Below are 25,856 nucleotides of genomic sequence, written 5' to 3'. Positions count from 1 at the left end.
GGCGGAAACAAGGATTTTTTATCACCACTGCCTTCCCAGAGCCATTTTAGTAGTGACAGCTAGCCTGCAGACTCAGGACCCTTCCCCTGCACTTGCCCCACTGGGTTGTGGCCCCCTGCCACCCATGCCAGGTCCACCTGTGAGGGTTGGGGTGCCTTTTGTGTGCGGCAAGCCCTACATTATTTCCCCACACACACAGAGGGAGAAATCCCGTTTTAAAAAGCGCCGATTCAAAAAAAAGCAGTTGATGTGAAAATCAAGTAGCACTGTGGAAAAGGCTCCTTTAGTCTAACACTACATATTACTGAATAAATCAACGGGGGAAAAAAAATAATCTTTAAGTGTAACTTCCTGAGTAGAAACTCAGAGCCCGTTTAAAACAGTATTATCAGTGGAAAAACAGGTATAAAGGTGGCCCCTCCGTGAACCGCACATCTCCCCGCTGCAAGAACCACAGAAGCCGGAGGCTGGTGGGGAACGAGAGGCTCCACGAAGCCCTCCAGCGCAGGACCGAGAATTCAAGCCCCGACATCTGCTAGCGCTAAAGCAAATTTATACTGGGGGAAAAGAAAAATAATCCATCTTTCACTAGCAACGGATGTTTTAAACACGTTGGTATATACGGTCATTGCTTCTTGTGTGGGGGGTGCACGTGTATTTTTTTTTTTACCCCCAGTATGTTAAACACAGTTTGCCAGTGCAAGACGGTACACGCAAAAAGTCTGTAAAACATTCTGCTGTGCAAGCCCGTGCACGCCGAGGAAGAGGCTGCCACATACGTGCCTTCACAAGGCTCCGCACGCCGCGAAAAACCTTGTGCAATTCACAGTATTTTCCTGTTTTTACGACTCACTAAAGAGGCGAGGGGCGGGCGAGGAGGAGGTGTGTGTGTGCGGGGGGGGAAGCTCGCTTCTTCCATAAAAAATAAATAAATTGCATAACGAGATACTTTCTTTGGCAACTGCTTCCTGACAAATATTTACAAGGGCAGAGCGCAGCGCGTTTCCGCCGACGTGAGCGGGCCCCGCCGCCACCTTCCCGGGCTCCCCGCCGGCCCGCCCGGCCGGGCCCGCAGCGCAGCTCGGCGGGCTTCCCCAGCCCAGCGCCGGGGCCGTTTTCCCTCGATTCAACGGCCCGGGAGTCTCCCGGACTTGGCGACAAGCGTTTGGGAGAACGGAGTTTCGCTAGAGTTGGTGGTATGCTTTTAAAAAAAAAAAAAAAAGAACAAAAAATAAAATCCCTAGGCAACGAAACGCCAAATTAAAGGGGGGGGATCGCGCTCGCCTTTCGCCCCCCCCCCCCCCCCCCCAAAGCGGGACCCCGGGCTAATCCCCTCAGCTGCACCCCCTCCCCCGCCGCCTCTACTCCACCCTCAGGCAGCAACTTCGTTCCCAGCCGGGACCTCGGATCTTTCTTCCCCACCTCCGGAATAAGGTGTCTCCGCTGTCCTCCCCCCGCCGGCCGGCCCGCCCGCCCGCCCGCCCCTCACGCCGCCGCTCCCCTCCGCCGCCTCGGCCCGGCCCAGCCCGCCCTGCCTCCCCCCGCCGCGCCGCCGCCGCCACAGCCTTCCCCCCGCTCTCAGCCGCTTTCCTCCGCCGCTGCTCTCTGTCTCCCTCCGCCCTGGGAGCCGGGCACTATTTCTCCTCCTCCTGCCCTGTGCGCTGGGTGCCTGTGGAATGCTGCGCGCTGGGCCCGGCCGCGGCGGCAGGATACAGCCGATCCCGCCGCTCACTATAAGAACCTTCTTGTGAGCGACGCCATTTTAAGCCTCTCGCTCGGTTCGGCGGTGGGAGCAGCAGCGGCGCTCGGGGCAGGGGGACTGATACCGCCGCCCCGTACGGTCGCCACCCGGGAGGACAGCGGCGGGGGCACCGCCGTCAGCAAAGAGCCGAGCGAGGAGGAGGCGAGAGGACAAGGAAGGAAAGACGGACCGGACCGGGATCGCCCGGGCGGCAGCAGCAGCAGCCGGAGTCCGGGGGGACCCTGCGCTCTCGCCTCCCTGCAACGTTAGTGCCACTTTCTCCGGCGGGAACTTGGGGCGAGCCCGGGCCGGGCCCCCCCTCCCTCAGCGGCCGCCGGTGCCCCGGGGCGGGCGGGAGCGGGCGCTGCGTCCCGCGGCCGTTGGGGGATCCAGGGTGTGCCCGGCGCCGAGGCGGGAAGGACGGGGCTGGAGGGGGGCGGGGGGCGCTGCCTGGGTCGGAGTGGGGGTGGGAGGGGGGGTGGGGGGCAGGAAAGGAGGAGAGGGCTCTTGTTTTGGGAGGTCCGGACAGCTGCGTGGTTGCAGGAGGCGGCAGCTGCAGCTCCCGAGGTGTCTCTTGGGAAGCTCGTCCTGGGGCGAGGGGGGTGGTTGCTCGGGTCTGCAGGAGAAGGCGAGTCTCTGCCGCCCGGGTCTCCGTGGGACTCTGCTCCCGGCTGCGTTTGCAGCCGAGGCTGGAGTACTTTCGTGCTCCCTTTTCTTTTTTTTTGAGGGGGGAGGTACTGACTCGCCGGTGGGCTGCAGACCACCGTTGGTGATAGGAGGGGGAAGAGAGCAGGGGACGGGTTTATTTGTACCGAATATAATTAATCACGGTCAATGCAGTCAGCGGGAGATAACTAATCTGTTGCCTTGTGGGTTTTCGGTCTTAGTTGCATGCATACTTGCTGGAGAGGTTGTGCTGCTTCTGGGTGTCACCGAAATAAAGCTCCCCGGAGCTGGGAGCAATCAAATTAAGTTTTAACACCCACGTTACCACAGTCTTGTAGCGAATGACTTGGACAGCGGTGGGGGCTCGTATCCTGCAAGGGGAAGCGCCTGCTGCTTTCTGTGGCTGACTGGGGGGGACGACGGTGACTCCAACCTCCCAAACTAACGCACTTCTGAGATGTGTGAAGCAACTTGCTGTTACTCCTAGTAGAATATAGGGCACTTGTTTCTGATTTCCCGTGGAACAGGGAGCTCCAGATGTGTTTTTTCCCAAAAAGCTTAGTTCAGCTCTCTTTTTGTGCATGATCAGTTGCTCCTGGGACAGCGAGGTTTCTTAAATCTAGCAAAACCTTAAATTCTTCCCTAGCTAAAACTTGACTTAAGACATTGTGCCACTTCTTTTTGAATATCTTCCCCAAAACCTCTCCTGAAGATTATCCCTTCTGGGAAGGAAGGGCAGGCTGTGAAGGTACTATGGGCAACTTGTGACTTTAGGAATAGCAGTGTTGATCTTTGTAATCAGCTACTTCTTGATCTCTTTCTCGTGGAGCAGCCATTGTTCTGACACTCTGTATATTCCAGACATCTGTGGTCCTCCCATCCCCCAAAGTATGCAAGTGGTGAATGGAAAGAGGCTGGGCTGGTATGCTGAGGTCGATGGACGGAAATTAAGGAGGGCTTTTAGTAAAACAGGATCTTTATGTGCTGAGACTATAGTAAAGGCAAAGATGAGAAAACTACCTGAAAAGAGTATTGGGGTTTTCTTGATATTAAGTTCAGACACACCAGAGAGCAACTTATCAGTTATGATTTTTGCTTCTGAATGACAAAAAGGTACTACTGCAAGGCTTTAAAACAGCACAGAAGGCAAAACTTATTGGTGTTTATTGGGCCAAGTTATAATGTGAATTTCAGTAACTGACAGTCCAGGAACTTAGTGTTAATCTTGCACTTTTAATAAAAAGGTGCTGGCAGCTGCAGGTGTGTGGCTGCTGTGTCAATTGCCTATGGCTAGTACTGTTGAAAATGAGGCTACTTAGGTGTTCAGACAAGGCTTTAAGGCTTTCTAAATTCAGCATTCAATATAAAATCATATCAAGTGTCTTGCCATTCTGGGGTTGTTCTAAAGAAATGTCATATTTGCTTGTCTGTTAGTTCAGATATCTTCTGTTTAGGTATAAACCGATATGAGTGGGAATGTTCATGTTGGCCTGTATGGTTGATCATTTCTAAGAGTCTAGGGGAGAAATAAGTGAAAACATGTTGATGGAAAGGACAATGCAATGCACAATGGCTTCTAAAAACAAGCATTTAATACGAAGTACAGCTTGATTGAAAAAGTCAGTTCTTCAAATGTTGTGTTACATCCTTAGTAAACCAAGCTTCCTTTTTCTTGCCTAAGCAATAAATAGGCTGGGCTTCTTGCTTGATATATAGTCTACTAGGAACACTAGCGTTTTGCTGTGACTACGTGGTGTGTCAGTAACTGGCTTATCAAATCTTGGCCATGAAACCTTGTTGCCCTTCAGACATACAGTTTCTTTGTGAAATGTATGTTGGTCTTTCAAGACTTAACATCACCAAAAACTCAAGTTTAACTCTTCAGAACACAATACTTCAGAAAGCTAGTTCTGATGTAAAGACAAGAAGTTAGTACTAATGGCCTTCTAAACTAATTTTGTAGTATTTTGAGGGGTAGAAAGGAAAGTAGCAAGAATGGGGCAGGAAACATGGCTATTGTAAGCTTCAGTCTTATAAACTGAAGTCTGAATGTGCAGTCTGAAACTCCTGGATAAGGATGTTTCTGCAAAATATTGTCTAGTAGGCAGACTAGTGTGCAAATACAGCAGTAATCAAAATCTCTCATGTTAATTCATAGTTAAAGCTGGTAACGCAGGGGTTGCGGTGATCATGCAGTTGCTTGCAGCAAAACTTGTTCTGTGACTCTGGTAGGCTGCATACCGTGGCAGGAAAATCAGGACTGACCTTACTTATCTTGAACATTATACTTCACGAAGCCTGATAAAACTTTGTGAGAAACTGTGCAGGCTTGCTTGGGACTTGCTCTTGGGTCCTCACAGCATGCATTTGCAAGCTCTGAGCCCCCTGCCTTGTTGAGTGACTGTGCACTATTTGCAAAATTCTGCAAACTCCTTGGCAGTAAGTACTGCATGTGACTTTTCTTGTCTCTTCAGATAAAATGATTATCCTGGTCAGATGGGCGGGGCAATATTGCTGACTTTCTAGTTAAGCATTGGAAGACTTGTTTTGGGGGTGCTTTGATGTTATGCACCAACTGAATTGGTTAGACTTGCCAACAAAAGGTAGCCTGGCAGTGGTTCACTTCTAATATCCATTTCTGGCACTTGATTCCAAGGTAAAACTTGCTGTAGTCTGTGATCAGGCTTTAGCCCAAGAGGGTAATGTCTTAATATGCTAGTGTTGTGTGTGGCCTGTGTTGCCTCATGAGAAGAAAGGAGCCAGAAAATTTTTTTGCCCTGACAGGTAACTTCAAGTGCAAGGGAGAGAAAGAGTGGAAGTCTTATTCTGGCATTTCTGTCTGTATGGAACACCAAATTGATAAGGTGAGCAGGTGAAACATATACCTGTAGCTCAACCTGCCCTCATGGAATCTGTTAACTCTGATTTGATGTGAAAGCAAATGTGTTCTATGCTTTTGTTGCCTTGGGAAGTATGGGTGCAGATGTTGCTTTACGCTTTCATTACAGAAGAACTTTTTGTTAATGCTTCAAGTTGCTTTAGGAAACAATGTATACAGGCTGGATTAGTATTGCAGAACTAAAGTACTTGCTTTATTCCTCAATAATAAATTAACTCTGGAGCCTTGTTTAAGGAATAAGTTAATTCCCTTAAAGGTTGACATAGTTAATCTAGTATTCTAGGTTGCTGCTTTTAAGAAGGTAGTATAAGCTAGCTGGATCTTACTGGAGTTGGCAAATGCACGGTGTGCACTGTAAGTATATTTGCTGGAACTAGCATTTCTAGGCTGACTTACTGTGCTACATAGACTTGTATAAATTGGAGAAGTTTGGCAACTGTAGCAAGTAGTTCTGTATTGTCCTGGCAACAATTCAGGTGCCCTCCAGTGGCCAGAAATCTTAATGTCCTAAAGGTGCTGATAAATGCTGTTGCCATGTCAGTCTTCCTTAATTAAAAGTAAGTTGAAGAAACATCTTATAGTGTCAGATTAGCATGTTTGTTGCTTAAACAGTACTTTTTGGAGTGTTGGTATGTCTTATTGTAAATACATAGTTATTCTGACAGACAAGCAAAGGCAGCCACTTTCAGATTCATAAGTATTTCATTAGTGTCAGTGCAATTATGACTAATCACTCTGGTTTCTTAAACCATGGAGATTAATGTTTAACATCCATGTTCAGGGCTGGCTACGTGGTTGCAGCCTAAGAAGAAACTAGATTATGGTTAGATACTTACTGGTTTGGAAGGGAGATTGTTTGCTAAATTGTTGCTGTATTTGAGTGGAAATGAATGTTTTAAAGTTCTACACAGACGGGAGGGAAAGATACTTCTGCAGTACAGTGGCTGTCGACCTTCTTGTTAGTGATGTACGTGATCATGATAAATCACTGTAGAACCATTGATTATCTTTTTGCCCACTAAGTGGGCAGGAAGCTTGAGGGCTGGCAGTGGTTTGTTGCTGAACTTCATTAGTGTTCAATGAAATGTGGTATAATATTTGTCTAAGTTCTCACAGATTATCTCTAAATGGTCATGATGGCAGCTCTTTTTTGTATGTAGCTAGGTAAGACTAAAGAATGATGTTTGATCCTGGCTACTGCTGTCTCTACTACAGACATCTTACTCAGTGAAAGTAGGGGCACATGGACCAAAAGCTGTAAATTAGTGCAAGTTGATCAGGTGAATACTGCTGGCAAACTAAGCCTTAGATAGAAACACTAGCTCATCCCTAACTGAGAAAGGCAGGAGTATGCATAATGTAGATACCTAACTGTGTCCCACAAATGAGAGGTGGTAACTTTCTAAGCTGTGATAATAAAACTGCTCTTAATGTTTTGCCCAGCTGTGAAGATACTCAGACATAAGGAATACTGCATGAAACCCTAATTGGAAATGCTTGCTGGTGACCAAAAGATCTCAAAGTAAACCCGTTGCTGAACAGAAGTGAACTTAGTAACTGTTTCGAGGTTACTTGCATGAGTTGGTGGTGCTTAGTTGGTCAAAACAATTAAGATGTAAGAGTAAGTGGGTTGATAATCTTGTCATGAACTTAATGCAAGTTCATAAACTTGAAACTGTCATACCAGTCCTTTAATACTGAGCTGCAAACTGTTGTCAAAGGATTGATAGGTACATTAAGTGGAGAAGACTACTACTTTTGTTCTAAAGCTGGATGTGTAACATCTGATTAGTAGTTGAAGCTGTTCCTTGCATCTCATCTTAAATGTTAAGATTATCATCAGCTCCTCTCTTGGAAAGTGAAGAAGGATAGGTAGGTACTTGGAGCCAATCCTGCCTACTAATAAAGTTATAGATTTTGCTAGTGTTGCAGTATACTTGCCAGTGAAAAGCTCTTTTAAACCATTACTTTCAAACGTGACCTGATAATTTCTCTGTCAGCTTGAGCACAGCTGCTGCTTATAGCTCATGGAAACAACCAGATTTTTATAGAGGACAAACAAATACTCAGTGCGGAAAGTGTAGCTCTCTTTGGGAAGATCACTTTTTTGTTTGCAGGTCTTGTTAGAAGCTTGCTGATATACTTGCCCATGATTTTGAATATAAAGGATTGTGTTGACAGACATCTTGGAACTCCTGAATGTTTCTCTAGGTAAAGGGCAAAATAATTGTGCTGTGGATCCAAACACTGTAACTTCTCTGCAGTGACAACATTCAGTGCTGTGAGATTTCAGATACTACAGTATAAGTATGCTTTTAAGTAGCAAAGAGTATGGGACTATGAAAAGGTGCAGTCTTTACATTGCATAGTATGTCCAGCCATGTGACTCTGGCAGCCTTAGGCTCTGGCCAGCATCAAACAAAATTCTGTAGGGCACCACTGATAGTTGTAAGAAATTATGGTGGTAGATAACTGCTACTAAGTACCTTTTGACCTCTCTAGGTGTCCTATCAATATGTAATTTCCCACAAAGTTTCTCAAATGCCTGTCCTAAAGAGTAAAGTACTGTGCATCAAAGGTATTAGAGAACCTTTATATATTGCCAGCTTTGTTTGGGGTGGGGGGCTTCCTGGCAGGCTCTGAAGTTTGAAAGTGCATCTCTTAGAATGATTGTGTAGATCAGTGCCCAGGTGAACTTTATTACTTTTTTAGTAATAAAATAAGTGCTTGTTCTGAATTCTCCTCCAGGTTCTCATCACTTTATAGACTAGTTATCTCAAGTATTTGTTGGCTGACCATGGCTCTCGGACCAATGTTAACTGTTGCTTTATTGAAACTTCTAATGAGTTGTCTTTAAAAGGGTACTTAAACCTTAGTACCTGTGAAGACCCTGACTAATTGCATAAGCTGTTAGTGCCTAAATGCTGTGTTAGTTGCTCAAAGCCCTGTGTTTCAGTGACACTCAATGCCTGCAGCTGAAAGGTATCCCATCACTAAGTCCATTTCTGATACATTTTGTTACCTGAACTTTCAGTCAGTGGCTAAAGTTGCTCTTCAGTGATAGATTAAAACTATCTGTGTTCTGGGTGGTATTCTGTACTTAGCGTGAGCAAAGCAAAAATGTGGATCTTATTACACTTACTGTGTGTAAGTGTTACACAGTCTCAACTGCACTTGAAACTTAATGAGTTGTCACATTCGGCAAGCTGGCTAGGAAGTGTTAATTCTTTACTAGCCTGCTGTCACTTTTGGGAGGAAGGAGAGGGTAAAACAGGTGAGTGTCCTGTAGTATCAGAACTAGTACTAGTATCCTAGTACCCCAGTCCTAATGGAAGTGAAGTGTAGTAGAATGGAGCCTTACAGCCGTGTTGTAAAGTTCTTGTTGCCCCTTTTCCTCCTCTCTGCCATGTGTACCTAAGGCTGCATGGATTCAGAGATGAGCCTCGTTTTCTGTCCTTGTAACCTGAGTTTTTCCTTCACCAAACATTTTTTGATGAATAAATTCTTTTAATACAGCTAACCCAGTGTTTAAGTCTAGTCAAGACTACCAGATGCCTGCACTTCAGTTCCATTAAGTGGATGTAATCAACTTTCTTAGAGAAGTCTAGCAAGAACAGAAATATTTGCATGCTGTTTGTTTTAGGTAATGAGCATGTGAATAGAAACTCTACTCTGTGATCTTAATTGGTCTTAGATTGCTGAGATGACTGAAAATAGACAGGCATAACACTTTATTTTGTGATGTGCCATCAAATGAACTCTTGTAAAAAAAAAAAACTTATAAAAGCTAGTGTAGGGAGGCTCTTCTGCCTTTATGTTATGGAAAGGAATTTTTATATAACTTCTAAGGCAGAAGACAAAGGCTGAAAAGCCAGAACAATTGATGTAATAGCAAACTGGGATGCCTGAAGGAAAAACAAAATAATGACGTGGAAATGCAGCAGCAAAAAACAGTGGCTGAAAGCAGAGGTAACTTGTAGTGAGCATTGGCAGATCTGTGTGTGTGCTGTCAAATACCCCTCTTCCGCTTTAATTCTGTGGATTATCTGAGATAGTTTGTTGCCTCTTTCAGCATGTATTAAGGATATTTAAAGTTGCAACCTGTTAACCTTTGAGGAAGGTCAGTTAAGCAGGTGCTATTCAGGTTTCTTAATTTCCTAATGTTTAATAGGAGAAACTGATCTTAGACTTCCAGGTCTTATTATTAAGAGATTTTAGATAGCTTATGTCTGCTGTATGTTCTGGGTTCAGAGTCAAACTTACTGTGATCTGATTAGCTAAATCTAAAATTGAACGAATTGCTGTTTGCAAGGCATGTTCTGCCTTTCTGCAGCCATCAGTAGAATGCATTGTCTGAAGTATTCTAGCTCGGATAAATTCAAGCTGGATGGATTACATAGGATACTGAGTAGATAGGGTGCTTCACTGGAGTGAAGTATTCTTATTAGTGGTTGGAGGGAACAATGTTAAGCAAATGTCGCTTGAGGAAATGACCAGAGCAGTTTTGTCATGAGTTAAAGTTTATGAATGAGTTTGTTCTGTTGCAGTCTAGGATCAGTAAGCTGGATTTCAGTGGGCGCATGCTGTGGCATGTGGGTTAAGATTTCTGTCACTATTGGTAGCTCTTAGTTTTCAGTAGAACTACTGAAATGGTTGAGGTTGCTACATCTTGGCACAACACTTAAATATAGTAATGCTGCTCTATCTCTTGCCATGGCATTTCTTCTGAGGTTGTAGTGAAGGCTACAGATGAGTGTTTCTATCTTCTAACCTGAAAGAAGACAGAAATGTTTTAGAGCTGTGAAAACCCATGGTGGTTTTTTCCTTTTAGAGTTGGGAAAACACATGCTGTGTTTTCTCTTGGCTGTATGGTTTGACTTGTTTCCTTTTGGTGTTCCATAACTGTGTAAGTTACTTCCGTTTACTTAGGATATCTTCAGATGGCCTATGACAAGATATTTTTACCCAGCATTAAATATCAGCCTGCTGAAAGCAGAAGGAAGCCTGACATTAATATGAAAAATATGAAGTTTTATATTCTGATTCCTGGTATACATAATAAGATAAACCTTAACTGTACTGTCTCCAAAAATATCCCAAGTGGTCCATTGCTTTGTTTAATGTGATAATTTACAGCCCTAAACCATTATTTGAGAGCCAGTTTTCAATGAGTTTCACAGTAGTTTTTTGTCCATCCAGGTCCTTAAACTGCTGGTGTGAGGAGGGATTTAAAAAATTGAATTTTTTAATCCAGAAGTCACTACTGGTGAGTGACTAATTTGACAATAATCAAGGCCCTCTAATGCTTGTATATAACTTCAAAATAATCTCTACTCACTGCATACAGCTGTTCCTTTCAGAGCTGACAAAGTGACTGAGGACTGCAAATGCTGCTACATTAGACAGAATATGGGAATGCTGTTCAGTACTTGTTTTGTGGATATGGAATGTATTTAAGGAAAACTGTTGTATTTAATCCTGTGTGGTACCTTTGTACAAGAATTAATTTTTTTTTAATGTAAATCTTCAGAGTGAAACTCAAGCATGTTATCTGTTCCTACTTTGAAATAAAATATCTTCTGTTCATTGTGTAGAAAACTGTAAACCCCAACTGTCATTCCTACAGCAAGCTTCTAAAATCCCTTAAAACACGCAACACTGAAACTGTACTTTCAGGACTTCTTACTAATCTTACAGAAGCATCTGATACATGAAGGGCCTCCAGAATTACCTACAAAGCATACTTTACCCCAGAGCTCAATAGAAGCCAGACAAAAATCCTTAAAGTTAAGTTTTGGTTGGAATATCTGGGAGGATATGGGAGAAGAGGACTTTATTCCCATTTGGATAAGGAATAATTAGAAGTTTAAAACAGATTTATGGTGGTAAAAATTCTTGAACTTGTTTAACCTTTGGAGTTATAATACTAAAGTTTCCTAAATTGAGACCTCCAAGGCAAATGACAATCCTCTTAACTTCCCAGGTTATCGTCTCCCTAAATCCAAAACTAGAATCATTGAAGTTAGAAGCTGAATGCAAATACCCTGGATCATTACTTTCCACAAGTACTAGCCTTGTTTTCATTTGTGGATAGGCAATCTAAAGATCAGTTCTTACAGGTCACCTGTAACTCCTCCCTCTCAAATTGTAGCTGTCATGTTTTCTTCAGCTAGACTGAGACTTCTTGCTTTTCCTTTTAAAAAAAAGTCATAGGCGGATATAAACTAATCATAGGCTTCCCTCTTTGAAGGAAGAAAAATAACTTGGCTTCTTTTAGGCTTCCTGTTAGTCAGTTTAGTGCTATTTCTAATGAATATTAAAGTCACTGTCTCAGTTGGATCATGTCTTCATAAGACTAAAAGCAGCAGAAGGTAGGCTTGCCTGCTGCAAGAGTGCTTATAGCTGTGGGGTGGGTTAGAGCAAAAATTGTTTAAGGAGACGAGTCAGCCGCTCGTGCCTGAAGGAATTTATATACCATGAAAGCTTCTTTGATGTTTCCACTATCAGTATTGTATTACTTAGACAATCTTTCTCCCACCCTCTGCTTCCTTTTCTAGAAAACAACAATTTTCTAGAATAACAACTTCCAGGATAAAGGCAAAGGATTCTTTATTTAAAAATCCTTAATCGAATGTATTTCTCACATCTCCACTTGAAAACTAAGGTTAATTAGGAAGCTTCTGCTACATTAAGTTCTTATATTTCTGTTCTTGGGTCATAGGAATGAGTGCTGTAGTTATCTGGTAGTATTAGTTGTGGAACTGATGTTGCCTGTATATTTTGGCTACTGACTCTTTGTAAAGCAGATGCACAGGCAGGCAGCTGCCTGAAACAAGACCAGTTATAAAATAAGACCCAAAGAATGCTTCCGGTAACACCTTGGTAGTGGTTGCAATAACTTCTGAGCACTTGGAGAAAAACTATTTTCCAGTATGTGTACTTCTCTTCACTTGTATATAGATAATCCATGTTTTTAACTGCTGTAACTGTCACAAGAAGATTAAGATCTGCTTGTTCTATATAAGAAGATGTGTCAGTCAGCACCAATGGTTAATTTAAAGATGTGGTTGCTTGGCCTGTCCTAGATGAGACACAGACACACACAGGAAAACATGGTCAGTAGATGTGTTCCCTTTAAATCGATCATGGTGATTGGATGTGTCAGTCTTCATTTCTCATACAAGGTTTAGTAACATGCTGCTCTCAAGCAAAAGATTTCTGGAAGACTTGCAATCTTTAAGTTGGACTTGATTTACAAAGTGTGTGGGGGGAACTGCTTATCAGAATAGTCAGGTGTAATCTGAGTCAATCTTAATGAGGAGATTCTATTAAGATTAAAGTAGTAACCTTGAAAGAAGATAGATACGCTTTTATTTAATACAAGCTGCAAATATGAGCCGTTTCATAGGCTAACAAAATGGCTTAGCTGACAATGCAAATGGGTTTATCTTAGATAAACTGCAGCAGAGGTGGAAATGTACTGTAGTCTTGATATAACGGGCAGGTAAATGTTGGGCTGATATTCACCCCCCTAGATAGGCTATTCTCATAGCTCCTGTCCTCTGTAAGACAGAATAGAAGTAAACAGTTCACTGTGCTCTGTGTCTTAATGGAGTTTAACAGCTTTAGAAAGAAAACTATCTAGGTTTTACTGAAGCTGTTCAGAATTATTGTTCAGATTTGAGAAATACTATAGGCTTGTTGACTTCCTTGGCATGTGCTTAACTGTTCTCCAAAATCGGAAGTTAATACCTAAGTTTTATTCATCATCAAAATACTCTTTTGTTCCTTTGAAAACCAAGAAATTTGAATTGTCTTCTGTAGTAATGTGAAATTAGTAGCTCATAAGCCTGCTAAGCTTGCAAAACCATTTTTCAGTTACTTAAAATTCAAATGCAAGGTTGGAACTGATGGTAGACGGTACAGCCTAGTGCAATGTCTTGCATTGCTCTTCATATGAGGGATTTAATATATATTTTTTTAAAAACCAAAAACCAATCTCCATTCAAACCCAAAGCTGACCATACTTGCTACACAAGCGGATAGTGTCATGGGGGAGGAGGAGGCTTTTAAGAAGTTAACAGTCCCATAACTCCTGGCAGTACATCCATATGAAGTTATACATAACATGACACTTATCACAATTCAGGCTTGAATTCCTTTAAAAATAGTGAGGCTTACAGAGGCTTGCTGTTATGCTAAAGTTTGTAAAGTGTGCTGAGTCCTCCTGTCTCTTCCTGATGGTTAAGATCTGTATTACTGATTTGACAATGTAATGTCACTAGTTTATATGTCCTCCAATAAATTTGAATAAGAGCTCAATTTAAAGGAGCTGGTATATGGTTCATGGTTGAAGACTACAAGTTTAATTACCCTAGTAGGGTGGGTTTTGTTTTGTTTCCACTCCCCTACCACCTCACCCCCACCCCATGTGTATTGATCCAGTTTCTATCAGGAAAGGTAAGCAGCACAAACATTTACCTACTCTGGGGTTGTTGTTCCCTTTGAAGTGTAGCAGTTAACCTTGTCATGATGCACAGGAAGACAAGTCAGCAGCTTGTCTGGACTCAGTTTACCCCCTTGTGAAATGAGAAGAGAATGGGAAGGAATGTGAGAAGGTTCAGTTATAGAAAGCCTAAAAACAAACAGTGTACCCCTTTTCCCTGGCTACCTTTAGCCTGCAGTTATTTTGAACTCTTGAGATTAAAACCAATTTCTCATCTAAATAAAAAATGCTGTCTGGAATTGCTGGGGGGTTACAGGTGTATGAAATGCAGATTAGGATGTTAAAAACTTTCAGGTGCAGCTAGCAGGCTGATCCAAGGTCAGCATTTCAAAGACTGGGTGTCTGATTGGTAATGCAGTTCTGAACATGTAATTCTTCATTGCTAACTTGTATGTGTTCTTCAGCTTTATGTTGAAATAGTGTTACAATGCAGCGGCTAGTCTGGTCTGTTGGATTTTACCAAATGGTACAGCTACTTTTCTGATCTCTTCAGGCCGTTGAAACTGAAACAACCATTTCAGAGTGCAGTTGCTGTAAGACAGCTGCCTTCATTTGTGCAGAATTCAACAGTGGAAGGAAATGATGTATGTAGTTCCCAAGCCCCTCATTGCATATTTGAATCTGAGGTGGTAGTAAATATCTAAAGCATAGTCAGTGCTCTTGACTGGTTCATCTACCAGTATGTTAACTTCAAAACTAGTTTGGTGATCACTTTTATTAGCAGCCTCCTGATAGGAGGAGACAAGAAAGGTTACAGTAAAAACAGATCTTTTGTGCTAAGCATATTGCGAATTGCATATAGCAGCTAGATCTTGCTCAGTTTTCTATTGGAAATGTTGCATCTGACTTAGAGTAAGGACTAGGGTGATCAAAGACAAATTTTATTTTTAGTGCTATTCCACTTCTGTCTGTTTGGAATGTGTTAGTGGGGCTGACAAAGTAATGCATAAGACCTGCAGGGAGCTATCAAGCTTTTGTATAGGCACTTCCTCAACTTAGCTACTCTGGGGAATTTTTGTGTTAATGGTGAACTGATGGCATGACTTAGTTTTTCCTTCCCCTTACCACTGCTACTCCCAAACTCCTAACAAGATGTTGGAAGAATTTAGTGTTCAAGGGACTGGAAAAAAATGGTTGTATTGACAGTGCATCCTCCATGCAGGTTGTGAGTAGACTCTGAGTTGGCCAGTCTCTTCCAGGCTGTGGAGTAGGACCAGCTTAGGGACCTAAGTGTTTCCAACAGTACTTTATGTTGTGTTATGTCTTAAATCAGCTCAATGCTGCTTATCTACTGCAGGTGCAGATCTACTGTCCATTTTAAGAGCCAGGAAAAGGTTGCTGCCAAAAGTTGTGGGAGTGCAGTGTCAGGACAAACAGCACTGGCATTTGTTCAGCAAAGTAACAAGTTTGCTCAGGAGCTGCTGGAGTATCCTGCAGCTGGCTCAGAGACAGTGAAATATAAGCTTGCATCAGAGTTGCCTAACCTATTCAGTGAGATTCTTAAACTGCAGGCCTGTCTTCTGTTTAATTATGATTTTCTAAAAGCTACTCCTGAAGGAAACTCTTAAACTGGGAAATCTGTCTTTACACAAATACAGCATCAAATGGACTTTGTTCTCCTGACACAGTACTGCAAACCTGTCCTTTAAAGAGATTAGTGGCTTGCCTTTACTTCATTGTCTAGGAATGTTTTGATCAGCATAACTCTAACACCTAAAGGCACATTGAAAGCTGATTGCTGGAAGAGATGGTTTTGCTCACTGCATTAGTTACCACTACAAATGTTTCTGCTTGGCTAGCTCCCAGAATAGGCTGTCACCAGCTCTGTGTCTGTGCTGAAAACAGTGTTGGACTGGGGGGGGGGGAGAAGGGGAGCAAATGAAATAAAAGTATGACAGCTTTGAGTGACCCATTGTGAAGCTCTAGCCTCAAATTTCTCTTTCTGGGTTAGTGAAGAGGCGCTACAGATCTATGATACAAACACTTCTGTACTGCTTGGTGATATCAAATGGAGGTGCATACTGAAGATTTTGATAGGGCATTTGATCGTATTTCAGGCTCCTGCTCCCCCAATTACCTTGGCTTTCTGCAAAAAAAAAAGTGAGTCTGGTGACTTAAATGTGTGCAACTAAAGGAGAGCATTTGTTTATAAGGCTGGTTCAATTTTGAGTTTAACTTCAAGGAAAAGTATTTTGTGTAGCAAGACATCTTTCTTGTGGTACAGGAAAGGAGTAAAGGAGGAGGTTCAATTATAACTCTTCAGGTAGTCTTTGTAGCACTGAAACAATAGCAGCTTGCCTTAAATGGTCACTTCAGTTTTCCTTGTGAAAATCCATGTTGTAGCCCTGTATCAAACAGTTTTGCTAGTATCTTAAGAGTAGCTGTCTTCGAGAGCAATGAGGAAGCCTGACATTTAGCCCTTGTCTTGGCAGCATGTCCAAGCTGTGGAATTTAATGTCTGGACTTCATCTTATGCAAGGATAGAGAAGTAAAAAACAGCTCTATCATGGTCAGTCTTCAATTCTTTTTCTCTTGCAGCTTTAAGAGGAGAATATATCTTACGTATAGTCTGCCAGAAAAAGTCTGGGTGATACATCTCATTCTTTTGCGTATCTGTCCATGGGGGCTTGCTAATTAGCATTTAAATATACTCACTGTAGTAATGAAATGGCAAGATGTGCAAAGTCTTAGTTTGCAATTCTAGTGTTCTAATACAAAATCCTGTCTTACTAGCTCTGATTAGTGTTTAAGTTCTAACCTTGCTCTTTTTTTAGGGTCTCTGAAAGGTAGCAGGAAAGAGTTCTGGGAGCACAACAAGGAACATGGCAACCCAAGGTATATAATGCATCACAACTTCTGTTATTAGAATCTAGCAGTTCTAATAAAGAGCAGTTCAACTGGCTCTTTACTCCCCTTTTTTAACTTTTTAAAGTCACTTGGATTGAATAATGTCTGCTCTACTACAGTAATTAATACCTTACCACTGGAACTCAAACCTGCCAACAAATTTGTCATCGTAAGCATTTTGGGTCCCTTAAGTACAGTCAAGCACCTAATCATAGTCTACTGCTTAAAGGTTCCCTTTTCCACATACTAAGACAGTCACAATGATAGCAGTGATTGCTCTGCCTGTTAGTCGGGTTTATAGATGTCTGCATTGGTTCGATGTAAAGCCTCAGTTTTAAAACTGCTGTCTCACTTGCAGTGGTACCTCTGCTGGGCTGAGGTAGTTGTTTATAGCAGTTTATTTTCATTTAAAATCTGTCATCTCTTGGATTAATACATGCTGGAGTAATTGAACTAAACTTAATTGTTCAACAATGATTTCTTACAGCTGACTTGATGGAGTTGGATATGGCAATGGAGCCAGACAGAAAAGCAGCAGTCAGTCACTGGCAGCAACAATCATATCTGGACTCTGGTATCCATTCCGGTGCCACAACAACTGCTCCTTCCTTGAGTGGCAAGGGAAATCCTGAAGAGGAAGATGTGGACACGACACAAGTCCTATATGAGTGGGAGCAGGGTTTCTCTCAGTCCTTTACCCAGGAGCAGGTTGCTGGTAAGGCCTTTTCTATTACACTGATTTGCTTAGGCATGCAGCTTAACAATACAGAAACCTAAATACTGGATTATTACTAATCTAGAAGATGAGCTTTTTATTCCTAGTTTGAGGTAACGACTCGCCTTGTTTTTCAGATATTGATGGCCAGTATGCAATGACTAGAGCTCAGAGAGTGCGTGCAGCTATGTTCCCTGAAACACTGGATGAAGGAATGCAAATCCCATCCACGCAATTTGATGCTGCTCATCCAACTAATGTGCAACGCCTGGCTGAGCCATCCCAGATGTTAAAACATGCTGTTGTTAATTTGATAAACTACCAAGATGATGCTGAACTTGCAACTCGTGCAATCCCAGAACTGACCAAACTGTTGAATGATGAGGACCAGGTAAGCGATTTCTTTGCCTCAGTGTAGCTTGCTTGTGGGGGCCTCTTCAATGACCTCAAAACTAAAATCTTTCTTCAAACATATTTCTGTAGGTGGTGGTGAACAAGGCTGCAGTTATGGTTCATCAGTTATCCAAAAAGGAAGCGTCTCGCCATGCTATTATGAGATCTCCTCAAATGGTATCTGCTATTGTACGTACCATGCAAAATACAAACGATGTGGAAACAGCCCGTTGTACTGCAGGTACACTACACAATCTCTCACATCACCGTGAAGGCTTGTTGGCAATCTTCAAATCAGGAGGCATCCCTGCTTTGGTTAAAATGCTTGGGTATGTGGACTACTAAGATGGTACTTGTGTTTTTTAGTTGGTACTGGTAGGTGCAGGTATTCACGAGGCTTTTTCCTTCTGTAGGTCCCCAGTGGACTCTGTGCTGTTCTATGCCATTACAACTCTTCACAATCTCCTGTTACATCAGGAAGGAGCCAAAATGGCTGTCCGTCTAGCTGGTGGGTTGCAGAAAATGGTTGCCTTGCTCAACAAGACAAATGTCAAATTCTTGGCTATCACAACGGACTGCCTTCAGATTTTAGCGTATGGCAATCAAGAAAGTAAGGTAAGTGCCTCTGCTGTTGAAGCACTTAAAATGAGCAAGCTTGCGATGAATGGCCTAACAGTTCGCATGTACTGACCTCCTTATTCTGAATCTTCAGCCGTGTTGGGCTTTTGCCAGTCAGTCCTGACCTTGCGAAGAGGTGAGGGATGCAGGAATTATTTTGTGGAAATGCAGTCATGCTTATAGTGAGACTGCAAAACTTAGACCTGGCCAGCAGATGTGAACAGTTTTTGGAGATCTGTAACTTATGATGGGTGTAAGCCAGCAACAATTACTACCTACTGACATGCACAGGAAGTGACAGATAAATGTTATTTTTGCTGTCTTTCAGCTGATTATTCTGGCAAGTGGTGGACCCCAGGCTCTAGTAAACATAATGAGGACCTATACTTATGAGAAGCTATTGTGGACCACAAGTAGGGTGCTGAAGGTGTTGTCAGTCTGCTCCAGCAACAAACCTGCTATTGTTGAAGCTGGTAAGTATCTGGTACCCATAACTTAAAAAGCTATATGGTACTGCAGGATCAGTACATTTCACGCAAGAACAGAAGCTGCCAGCATCAAAAAATTGAACTTGGATTGGTCCTTCAGTCCATAACTAGTTTTGGAGGCCTTTAGTATACAGAAGTATAAAAAGCAGTCCATTCTAAGTAACTCTACTATGTTGTTAGCTGGATGGCTTAGTGGCTGAGCATTGTCAGAATGGTCCCCTTAGAATATGCATACCTTTAAAAGGTCCACTATCACAGAAAGAATCTCAGGGTTTTCTTCTATGTGATGAAGGGTTAGGGCCTAGCCATGTTATGATACTAATGCCAAGAAAGATCCAGAAGCTTGTGAGATATGCACTCAGACTTTAAGGAAGAGAAGGACCTGACTGTTTACAAGATGAGCATCTGAGTAATGGTGTCAAATCCATACCATCTTCTAGGTGGGATGCAAGCTTTGGGACTCCACCTCACAGATCCAAGCCAGCGTCTTGTCCAGAACTGCCTCTGGACTCTGAGAAATCTGTCAGATGCTGCAACAAAGCAGGTAAATGGCAATTCTAAGGGATGAGGATCAAAAGCCAACATAGTGGAGAAGGAGAGAGACTATATTTTTCTTCTCTCTTTTTTTTCAGGAGGGAATGGAAGGCCTTCTAGGAACTCTTGTTCAGCTTTTAGGATCAGACGATATTAATGTTGTGACCTGTGCTGCTGGCATCCTTTCTAACCTTACCTGCAACAATTACAAGAACAAGATGATGGTGTGCCAGGTTGGTGGCATTGAGGCTCTTGTGCGCACAGTTCTTCGGGCTGGAGACAGGGAAGACATCACAGAACCTGCTATTTGTGCGCTCCGTCACCTCACCAGCAGACATCAAGAAGCTGAGATGGCTCAAAATGCAGTACGTCTCCATTATGGACTCCCAGTGGTGGTTAAACTGTTGCACCCGCCATCACACTGGCCATTGATCAAGGTAAATAAGAGTTAACAGCTTTCAGCGCTGAAAACTGGTGCTTTTTTAAGGTAACCTTAACCATGAAAAATATTTTGTTTCCAAGGTATTGGGGAATGTAATTTGTCTGATGGGAAAGTTGCTCAATTAAAGCAACTTATTGTCTAGTAGAGATTTAAGCATTTGGGATCAACTGATTAAAAAAAAAAATCACTAACAGCAAGCACACCTGTCATGTTCTTCTATTCCCCACCCCCTTTCCTAACTGCAGGCTACTGTTGGTTTGATCCGCAATCTTGCCCTCTGTCCTGCAAACCACGCCCCACTGCGTGAACAAGGTGCTATTCCAAGGCTAGTTCAGCTGCTGGTTAGAGCGCATCAAGATACCCAGCGACGTACTTCTATGGGTGGAACACAACAGCAGTTTGTGGTAAGTGGCCACCACTAACTGAAGTTACATGTGAAACTCCTCATTTGTCAGTGTGCCTCAGCCATGTATTGTTTGGTCTAAATAGCTGTTGTCTTACCGTTTGCTCTAATTCATGATGTTCTCTTGGTGTGCTGATAATTCTGTCTTGGCAGACCTGAAGGTTTTTCTTAAACAAGGATGCCAAAACCTTGGTTCTTATTTTACTAAGAACCTCTTTAGCATTTAATTCTGAATGCTATAGATCACAGAAATACTGGTTTTGCCTATGCTGGCAAGGGAAGTAGTTCTCTACCAGGAAACTCATCCTTGTTGGAACTATGGGTTTAAGAATGCTATCACAGCTTATTGCATATTTTCAAGGGTGCTCGGAGCTGTCAAAGTACTGAGAAGCTGTACAGCTTTCATACCTGTTGCCTATTTAGGTACCAGGGCAGTGTGGCAAGATCAGTCTCAGTTCCCCCCCCCCCCCCCGCCCCGTTAAACACATTAACAAAGGGGAAGTTGCCTTAGCATGGGCAAATGGAAGCAGTACCTACTAGTACAGGATTGTAGTTAATACTTGCAGAGGCAGGAGGGGGCCTCTCTGTTACTGATAACCACCGTTTCAAACTTCGTTAACTGCCAAGTTAATTCAGTTTGGGGAGAAAAAGTCAGTGTTGTCAGACATGAAGTTTATAATGAACTGAAATAAAAATGAGAACACTGGGAGGAGTTCCACTGAGATGCTTCAGTTACTCAATTTAGTTGGATAAACTGGGCTGACTCCTAGCAGGGATGTTAAGTTTGAAGGCCAGCAGTAGATAGTGGGCATGAGCCCTGCTGGGGGAAGGGGGTGTGTGCAGGGGACAGGTTTGGTTGATTTGTTGACAGGGTGATCAGCTTTGACAGTCATTTTGGAAGATAGTATGCAATATCTCAACTCCAAAAAAAAAAATTGCCTTTTCTTTCCCTAATTAGGAGGGCGTGCGTATGGAAGAAATTGTCGAGGGCTGCACTGGAGCCCTGCATATTCTTGCACGTGATGTTCATAATCGAATCGTAATCAGGGGTCTAAATACCATTCCACTATTTGTGCAGGTAAGCAAGAGCTCAAGAAAATGCTATAGTACATACTAGAAAAACTAGTACAAATGGCTCTTATGCTTCCTTGGTAGAACTGCTAAGTCAGATAGTGCTGAAGAGCTTGTTTCAAGTAGAAGAGCTAAAGAAACCCTTGTGTTTTGGTTGCAGTTGTTGTACTCTCCCATTGAGAACATCCAGAGAGTAGCTGCAGGTGTACTTTGTGAACTGGCTCAAGACAAGGAAGCAGCTGAAGCAATTGAAGCTGAAGGTGCAACTGCCCCTTTAACAGAACTGCTTCATTCTAGGAATGAGGGTGTTGGTAAGTGAACTTAAAAGGTAGGTTTCATACTTGTGTTAGAAAAGTTGCTAGGAGACTCGACCTCTACTAAAATCGCTCTTCCTTTCAATAGCAACATACGCAGCTGCAGTGCTGTTCAGAATGTCTGAGGACAAACCGCAAGACTATAAGAAGCGACTTTCGGTTGAATTGACAAGCTCTCTGTTCCGGACTGAGCCGATGGCTTGGAACGAGGTGAGTTATGTCTTTGTATTAATGGTTTCTTGGGAAGACCTTGCTTCCTTGGAAGCCTCCTCCCTCCTTCCAGTAGTGAAGTGTAGATGCCATCAGTGATACAGGTCCAGCTTTACATGTGGCTGTACCTTCTTTACTCTCTCTACATGATCAGGTTCAATGAACCTGTGGCAAGCAGCCTTAGAGCTGCTTCTTCCCTTGCAGATAGGAAGTCCATTTTCTACTGCTGCTAAAGTTTATAATTCTCATTATGTTTGCTAGTGTGCAAAGCTGTATAGTAGAACTGTACATTTCTGTGCTGCTTGTCAGAACCTAATGAACTCTGAATGCAAAAATTGAGGCATGGGTGATATGAGGGAAACATAAACATAAAACGTATCCTGTGAGGCTTCTGTCAAGCAAACAATGTAGGACTAATAATCTTGGGGTGGGGATGCAACCTGTGTTCTCCTTAGAATTGAGCTCTCAGACTTGAATATGTTTGCGGGCTGATTATCACAGACTGCCTTTTTTCATGCTTAAAGGGCTACACAGTGAATTGAGACTGAAAACAAACTGTGTGTGTGGAGTAGAGGGAAGGTTTCACTAAGTCTCTGTCTTCCCCCGGATTCTTAAGATTCAGGAGCCTAGCTTGTCTTACCCTGTATGTATTTAGTAAATAAAGGACAATAGCCCTTGATTTGTACTATTTCAGTGCTTACTCTTCTGTTGTCCTAAAATCTCTGTCTACCACAGTAATGTAAAAAAAAAAAAGCTAAAATGGAACATCTGTTTGAGAGTGGAGTTATGCAATTACATGACAGACAGGCAATTACTTCTGTAATTGGACAAACTGGGGGAGGTCCCTTCAGAACTCTTAAACACACTATTGCTGGCTCGGGAATCTCTGAACAGCTAGCTGACTTGCAGGAGTTGGGCCAGGTGTACCTGAGGAGGAGTGTTCCTAGACCTGCCCCATCTTTCGTTCCCGAACAGAACCCTCCTTCTAGTGATCTGTGGATTCCTATGCCTACATCTGTCTGTTATGTATTGGATGCAGATGCTTGGATAAAAGGGCACTTCATGTTCACAGAAGTACTGTGCTGCAGTGCTCACTGCAGAAGGGTTGCTCAAAAGGGATCCGGGGCAAGCTTCAAAACTCTTGAAACTCAGAATTACTAGTGCTGGCCCAAAGACCTGACACTAAAACTGTTTTGTAACTTTTTGTGTACATCTAGACAGCAGATCTCGGACTTGATATTGGTGCCCAGGGAGAACCTCTTGGATACCGCCCAGATGGTATGTCTCCTCTGTTCCCCTTGACTACACTTAAGTTGGATGAAGTCAAGTCATAGATTTTAAAGGAGCACTGCAAATGAGTGAAGAGTGAATTACTCTTCAGCAAGGTATTGCAAACTGATAGGCAGATGGGGAACTGCCAGTTCAAATAACCAGTTTCTGCAACACCACTGGCAGCACTGAAGTGGGAGCCGTATGAACGTGAAAACTGGTGTCTCTTGTCTTGAGTCTTGTGGGAGAGTCTCCTGCTGAGCTGTTGTTTCCAGAAGTCTTTTAAATTCTTTACAAATGGACTTGACAATTCCAATAGTGCAGTTTTTCTTTAAAACAAAAGCCGGTATTGAATGTATTAGTCTGTAAGTGTCTATAGACTTGAATGCGAGCCTATCCCTAAGGATTCTAAGCTATTTTTGACTAGTCTTTCAGAAGCAAGTCTACAGTCTTCGAGCCTGGTTTTGCTGCAGTATTGTTGAATTTTAGTACTGTTGATTGTGCAGACTAATGGCTTGGCTGGAATCTGCTCGTGCTTCTGACTGCAGTGTGCTTTGTCTGCAGGATCATACTGGAAGGCTGTTTCGAACAATGGAATAGCCATTAAGGGCAGGCAATAGATTGTTTTGAACTTGGCTGAACTAGAAAAAAAAAAATAGATGGCTACAAAGATCTTCTCACACACTGATACTTGCAGCTTCTGATGCATCTAACATCTGTTAACATTATGCTTTTTTTCCCTCTGCCACCTTTAACTTTCTTAGATCCTAGCTACCGTTCTTTCCACTCTGGCGGATACGGTCAGGATGCCTTGGGTATGGACCCTATGATGGAACATGAAATGGGTGGCCACCACCCTGGTGCTGACTACCCAGTTGATGGTCTGCCAGATCTTGGCCATGCCCAGGACCTTATGGATGGGCTGCCTCCAGGTGACAGTAATCAGTTGGCCTGGTTCGATACTGACCTGTAAATCATCCTTTAGGTAAGAAGCTCCAACCTTGAATTTAAAAACAAAACAAAAAATGAAAGAAAAACAGATGACTGGACTGAGGACTTGGTTGGCAGGGAGGGATTGGCTCAGTTGGGTCCCAGTGTGCCAGAACAGTGAATAAACGCTCTGAAAACACGCGATCAGTACACTCCAAACTGACTTCTGCCGTGAAGTGTGGAAGTAATTAACTGTAGTGTCTTGTGCACTGGCTTCATGCAGTCTTAATATGTGAAAACAGCCCTCTACTCAGGAATGCTGACACCTGCTTTTTTTCTCTTTGCAGCTGTATCATCTGAATGAACTTGCATTGATTGGCCTGTAGAGTTGCTGAGAGGGCTCGAGGGGTGGGCTAGTATCTCAGAAAGTGCCTGACACACTAACCAAGCTGAGTTTCCTATGGGAACAATTGAAGTAAACTTTTTGTTCTGGTCCTTTTTGGTCGAGGAGTAATAATACAAATGGATTTTGGGAGTGATTCAAGAAACGAAGAATGCACAAGAATGAATTGCAAGATGGAATTTATCAAACCCTAGCCTTGCTTGTTAAAAATTTATTATTTTTTTTAAATCTCTGTAATGGTACTGACCTTGCTTGCTTTGGAAGTAGCCTTTCTTTTTGCAGTAATTGTTGTTAGGTTTTTTTAAAGTCTCTCGTAGTATTAAGTTATAGTGAATATGCTACAGCAGTTTCTAATTTTTAAGGATTGAGTAAAGGTGTAGAACACTAATTCATAATCGCTCTAACTGTATTCTGAATAAAGTGTAACATTGTGTAGCTTTTTTGTATAAAAAACTAGACAAATAGAAATGGTCCAATTAGTTTCCTTTTTAATATGCTTAAAATAAGCAGGTGGATCTATTTCATGTTTCTGATCAAAAACTTTATCTGGGATATGTCTGGGTAGGGGCCAGTAAGAACTGTTTATTTGGAACCTTGTATTGGACAGTTTACCAGTTGCCTTTTATCCCAAAGTTATTGTAGCCTGCTGTGATACAGATGCTTCATGAGAAAAATGCAGTTATAAAATGGTTCAAAATTAAAGTAAACTTTTAATTCACTCTGTGTCAAATTATTTCAGATCATAAAGTATGATTACAAGTTTTCTGAAAATTGTCCCGGAATTGCACAAGAACTTCAGTACTTCAGATGAGGAAGCCAAGAAGCGTTCACCTCTCATCCTGCTAAGGAATACTTACCCTTTAGAGCCCCACGTCCTAATGACCTAACCTAAAGGCTTTCTACTCCGGTCCTCTGAGGCTGCATTCTTCCCCTTGACCTGCGGCCCCTTTGCTTTGGCAGGTTCCTTGGCATGGGTCATGTCTAGCCAGATGCGAGGCAACTACCCTTTGTGCCTGGCCTGCCAGCCAGGCTTAGCTTCTGGGCTTCAAAAAGTGAGAACAGCATATTAATCTTCAGTGCACATCTGAAGAGAGCTGGAGTGTTTGCTTACAAACTGTCAGCTGGTCCAGCAGCTTAAACCTTTTTTCAGGTGTCCTCAGTCTTCAGTTACAGTGTGAGATACAACCTGTGTGTAACTGCCTTCTCTTGAGGCAGCACCTGCATAGTTAGAAGCAGGGGAAAATGGTTCTTAAACTGCCAGCTAATTCATAGACTGTGCGCATCTGCATGGTGCAGATGTCACCAGCCCCTGCTGAGAGCAAACATGCCCTGGGCAGTTCTACTTCAGTTGCAGCAGTTTGCCGGCAGAAGATCAGAGGGGGTTGTGGCTGCAAAGAATCATGGCTC

General features: G+C 42.8%; 1 protein-coding gene across 1 annotated transcript; it reads left to right on the top strand.

Moving 5' to 3' along the window:
- Positions 1–1,724: 1,724 nt before the first annotated feature.
- Positions 1,725–25,167, top strand: CTNNB1 (catenin beta 1). Its single transcript, XM_076331014.1, has 16 exons — positions 1,725–2,006; positions 16,587–16,647; positions 17,147–17,374; positions 17,512–17,765; positions 17,858–18,096; positions 18,181–18,382; positions 18,714–18,858; positions 19,314–19,417; positions 19,506–19,844; positions 20,095–20,253; positions 21,211–21,330; positions 21,484–21,634; positions 21,726–21,847; positions 23,065–23,125; positions 23,881–24,101; positions 24,394–25,167. Exons 2-15 carry the CDS (start codon positions 16,635–16,637, stop codon positions 24,087–24,089), a joined length of 2,346 nt encoding a protein of 781 aa, XP_076187129.1. The 5' UTR covers positions 1,725–2,006; positions 16,587–16,634; the 3' UTR covers positions 24,090–24,101; positions 24,394–25,167.
- Positions 25,168–25,856: the final 689 nt, after the last annotated feature.

The sequence above is a fragment of the Aptenodytes patagonicus genome, chromosome 2, assembly GCF_965638725.1.
Source record: "Aptenodytes patagonicus chromosome 2, bAptPat1.pri.cur, whole genome shotgun sequence".
Taxonomy (NCBI): domain Eukaryota; kingdom Metazoa; phylum Chordata; class Aves; order Sphenisciformes; family Spheniscidae; genus Aptenodytes; species Aptenodytes patagonicus.
The sequence above is the reverse complement of the archived record's forward strand: the minus strand, read 5'-3'. Positions and strand labels throughout refer to the sequence as shown.

Excerpts from the sequence above, each read along its gene's own strand:
- CTNNB1 (XM_076331014.1), top strand. Across the intron at positions 17,375-17,511 it reads TACCCAGGAGCAGGTTGCTG|ATATTGATGGCCAGTATGCA; the intron begins GTAAGGCCTTTT and ends CTTGTTTTTCAG. Across the intron at positions 19,418-19,505 it reads CAGATGCTGCAACAAAGCAG|GAGGGAATGGAAGGCCTTCT; the intron begins GTAAATGGCAAT and ends CTTTTTTTTCAG.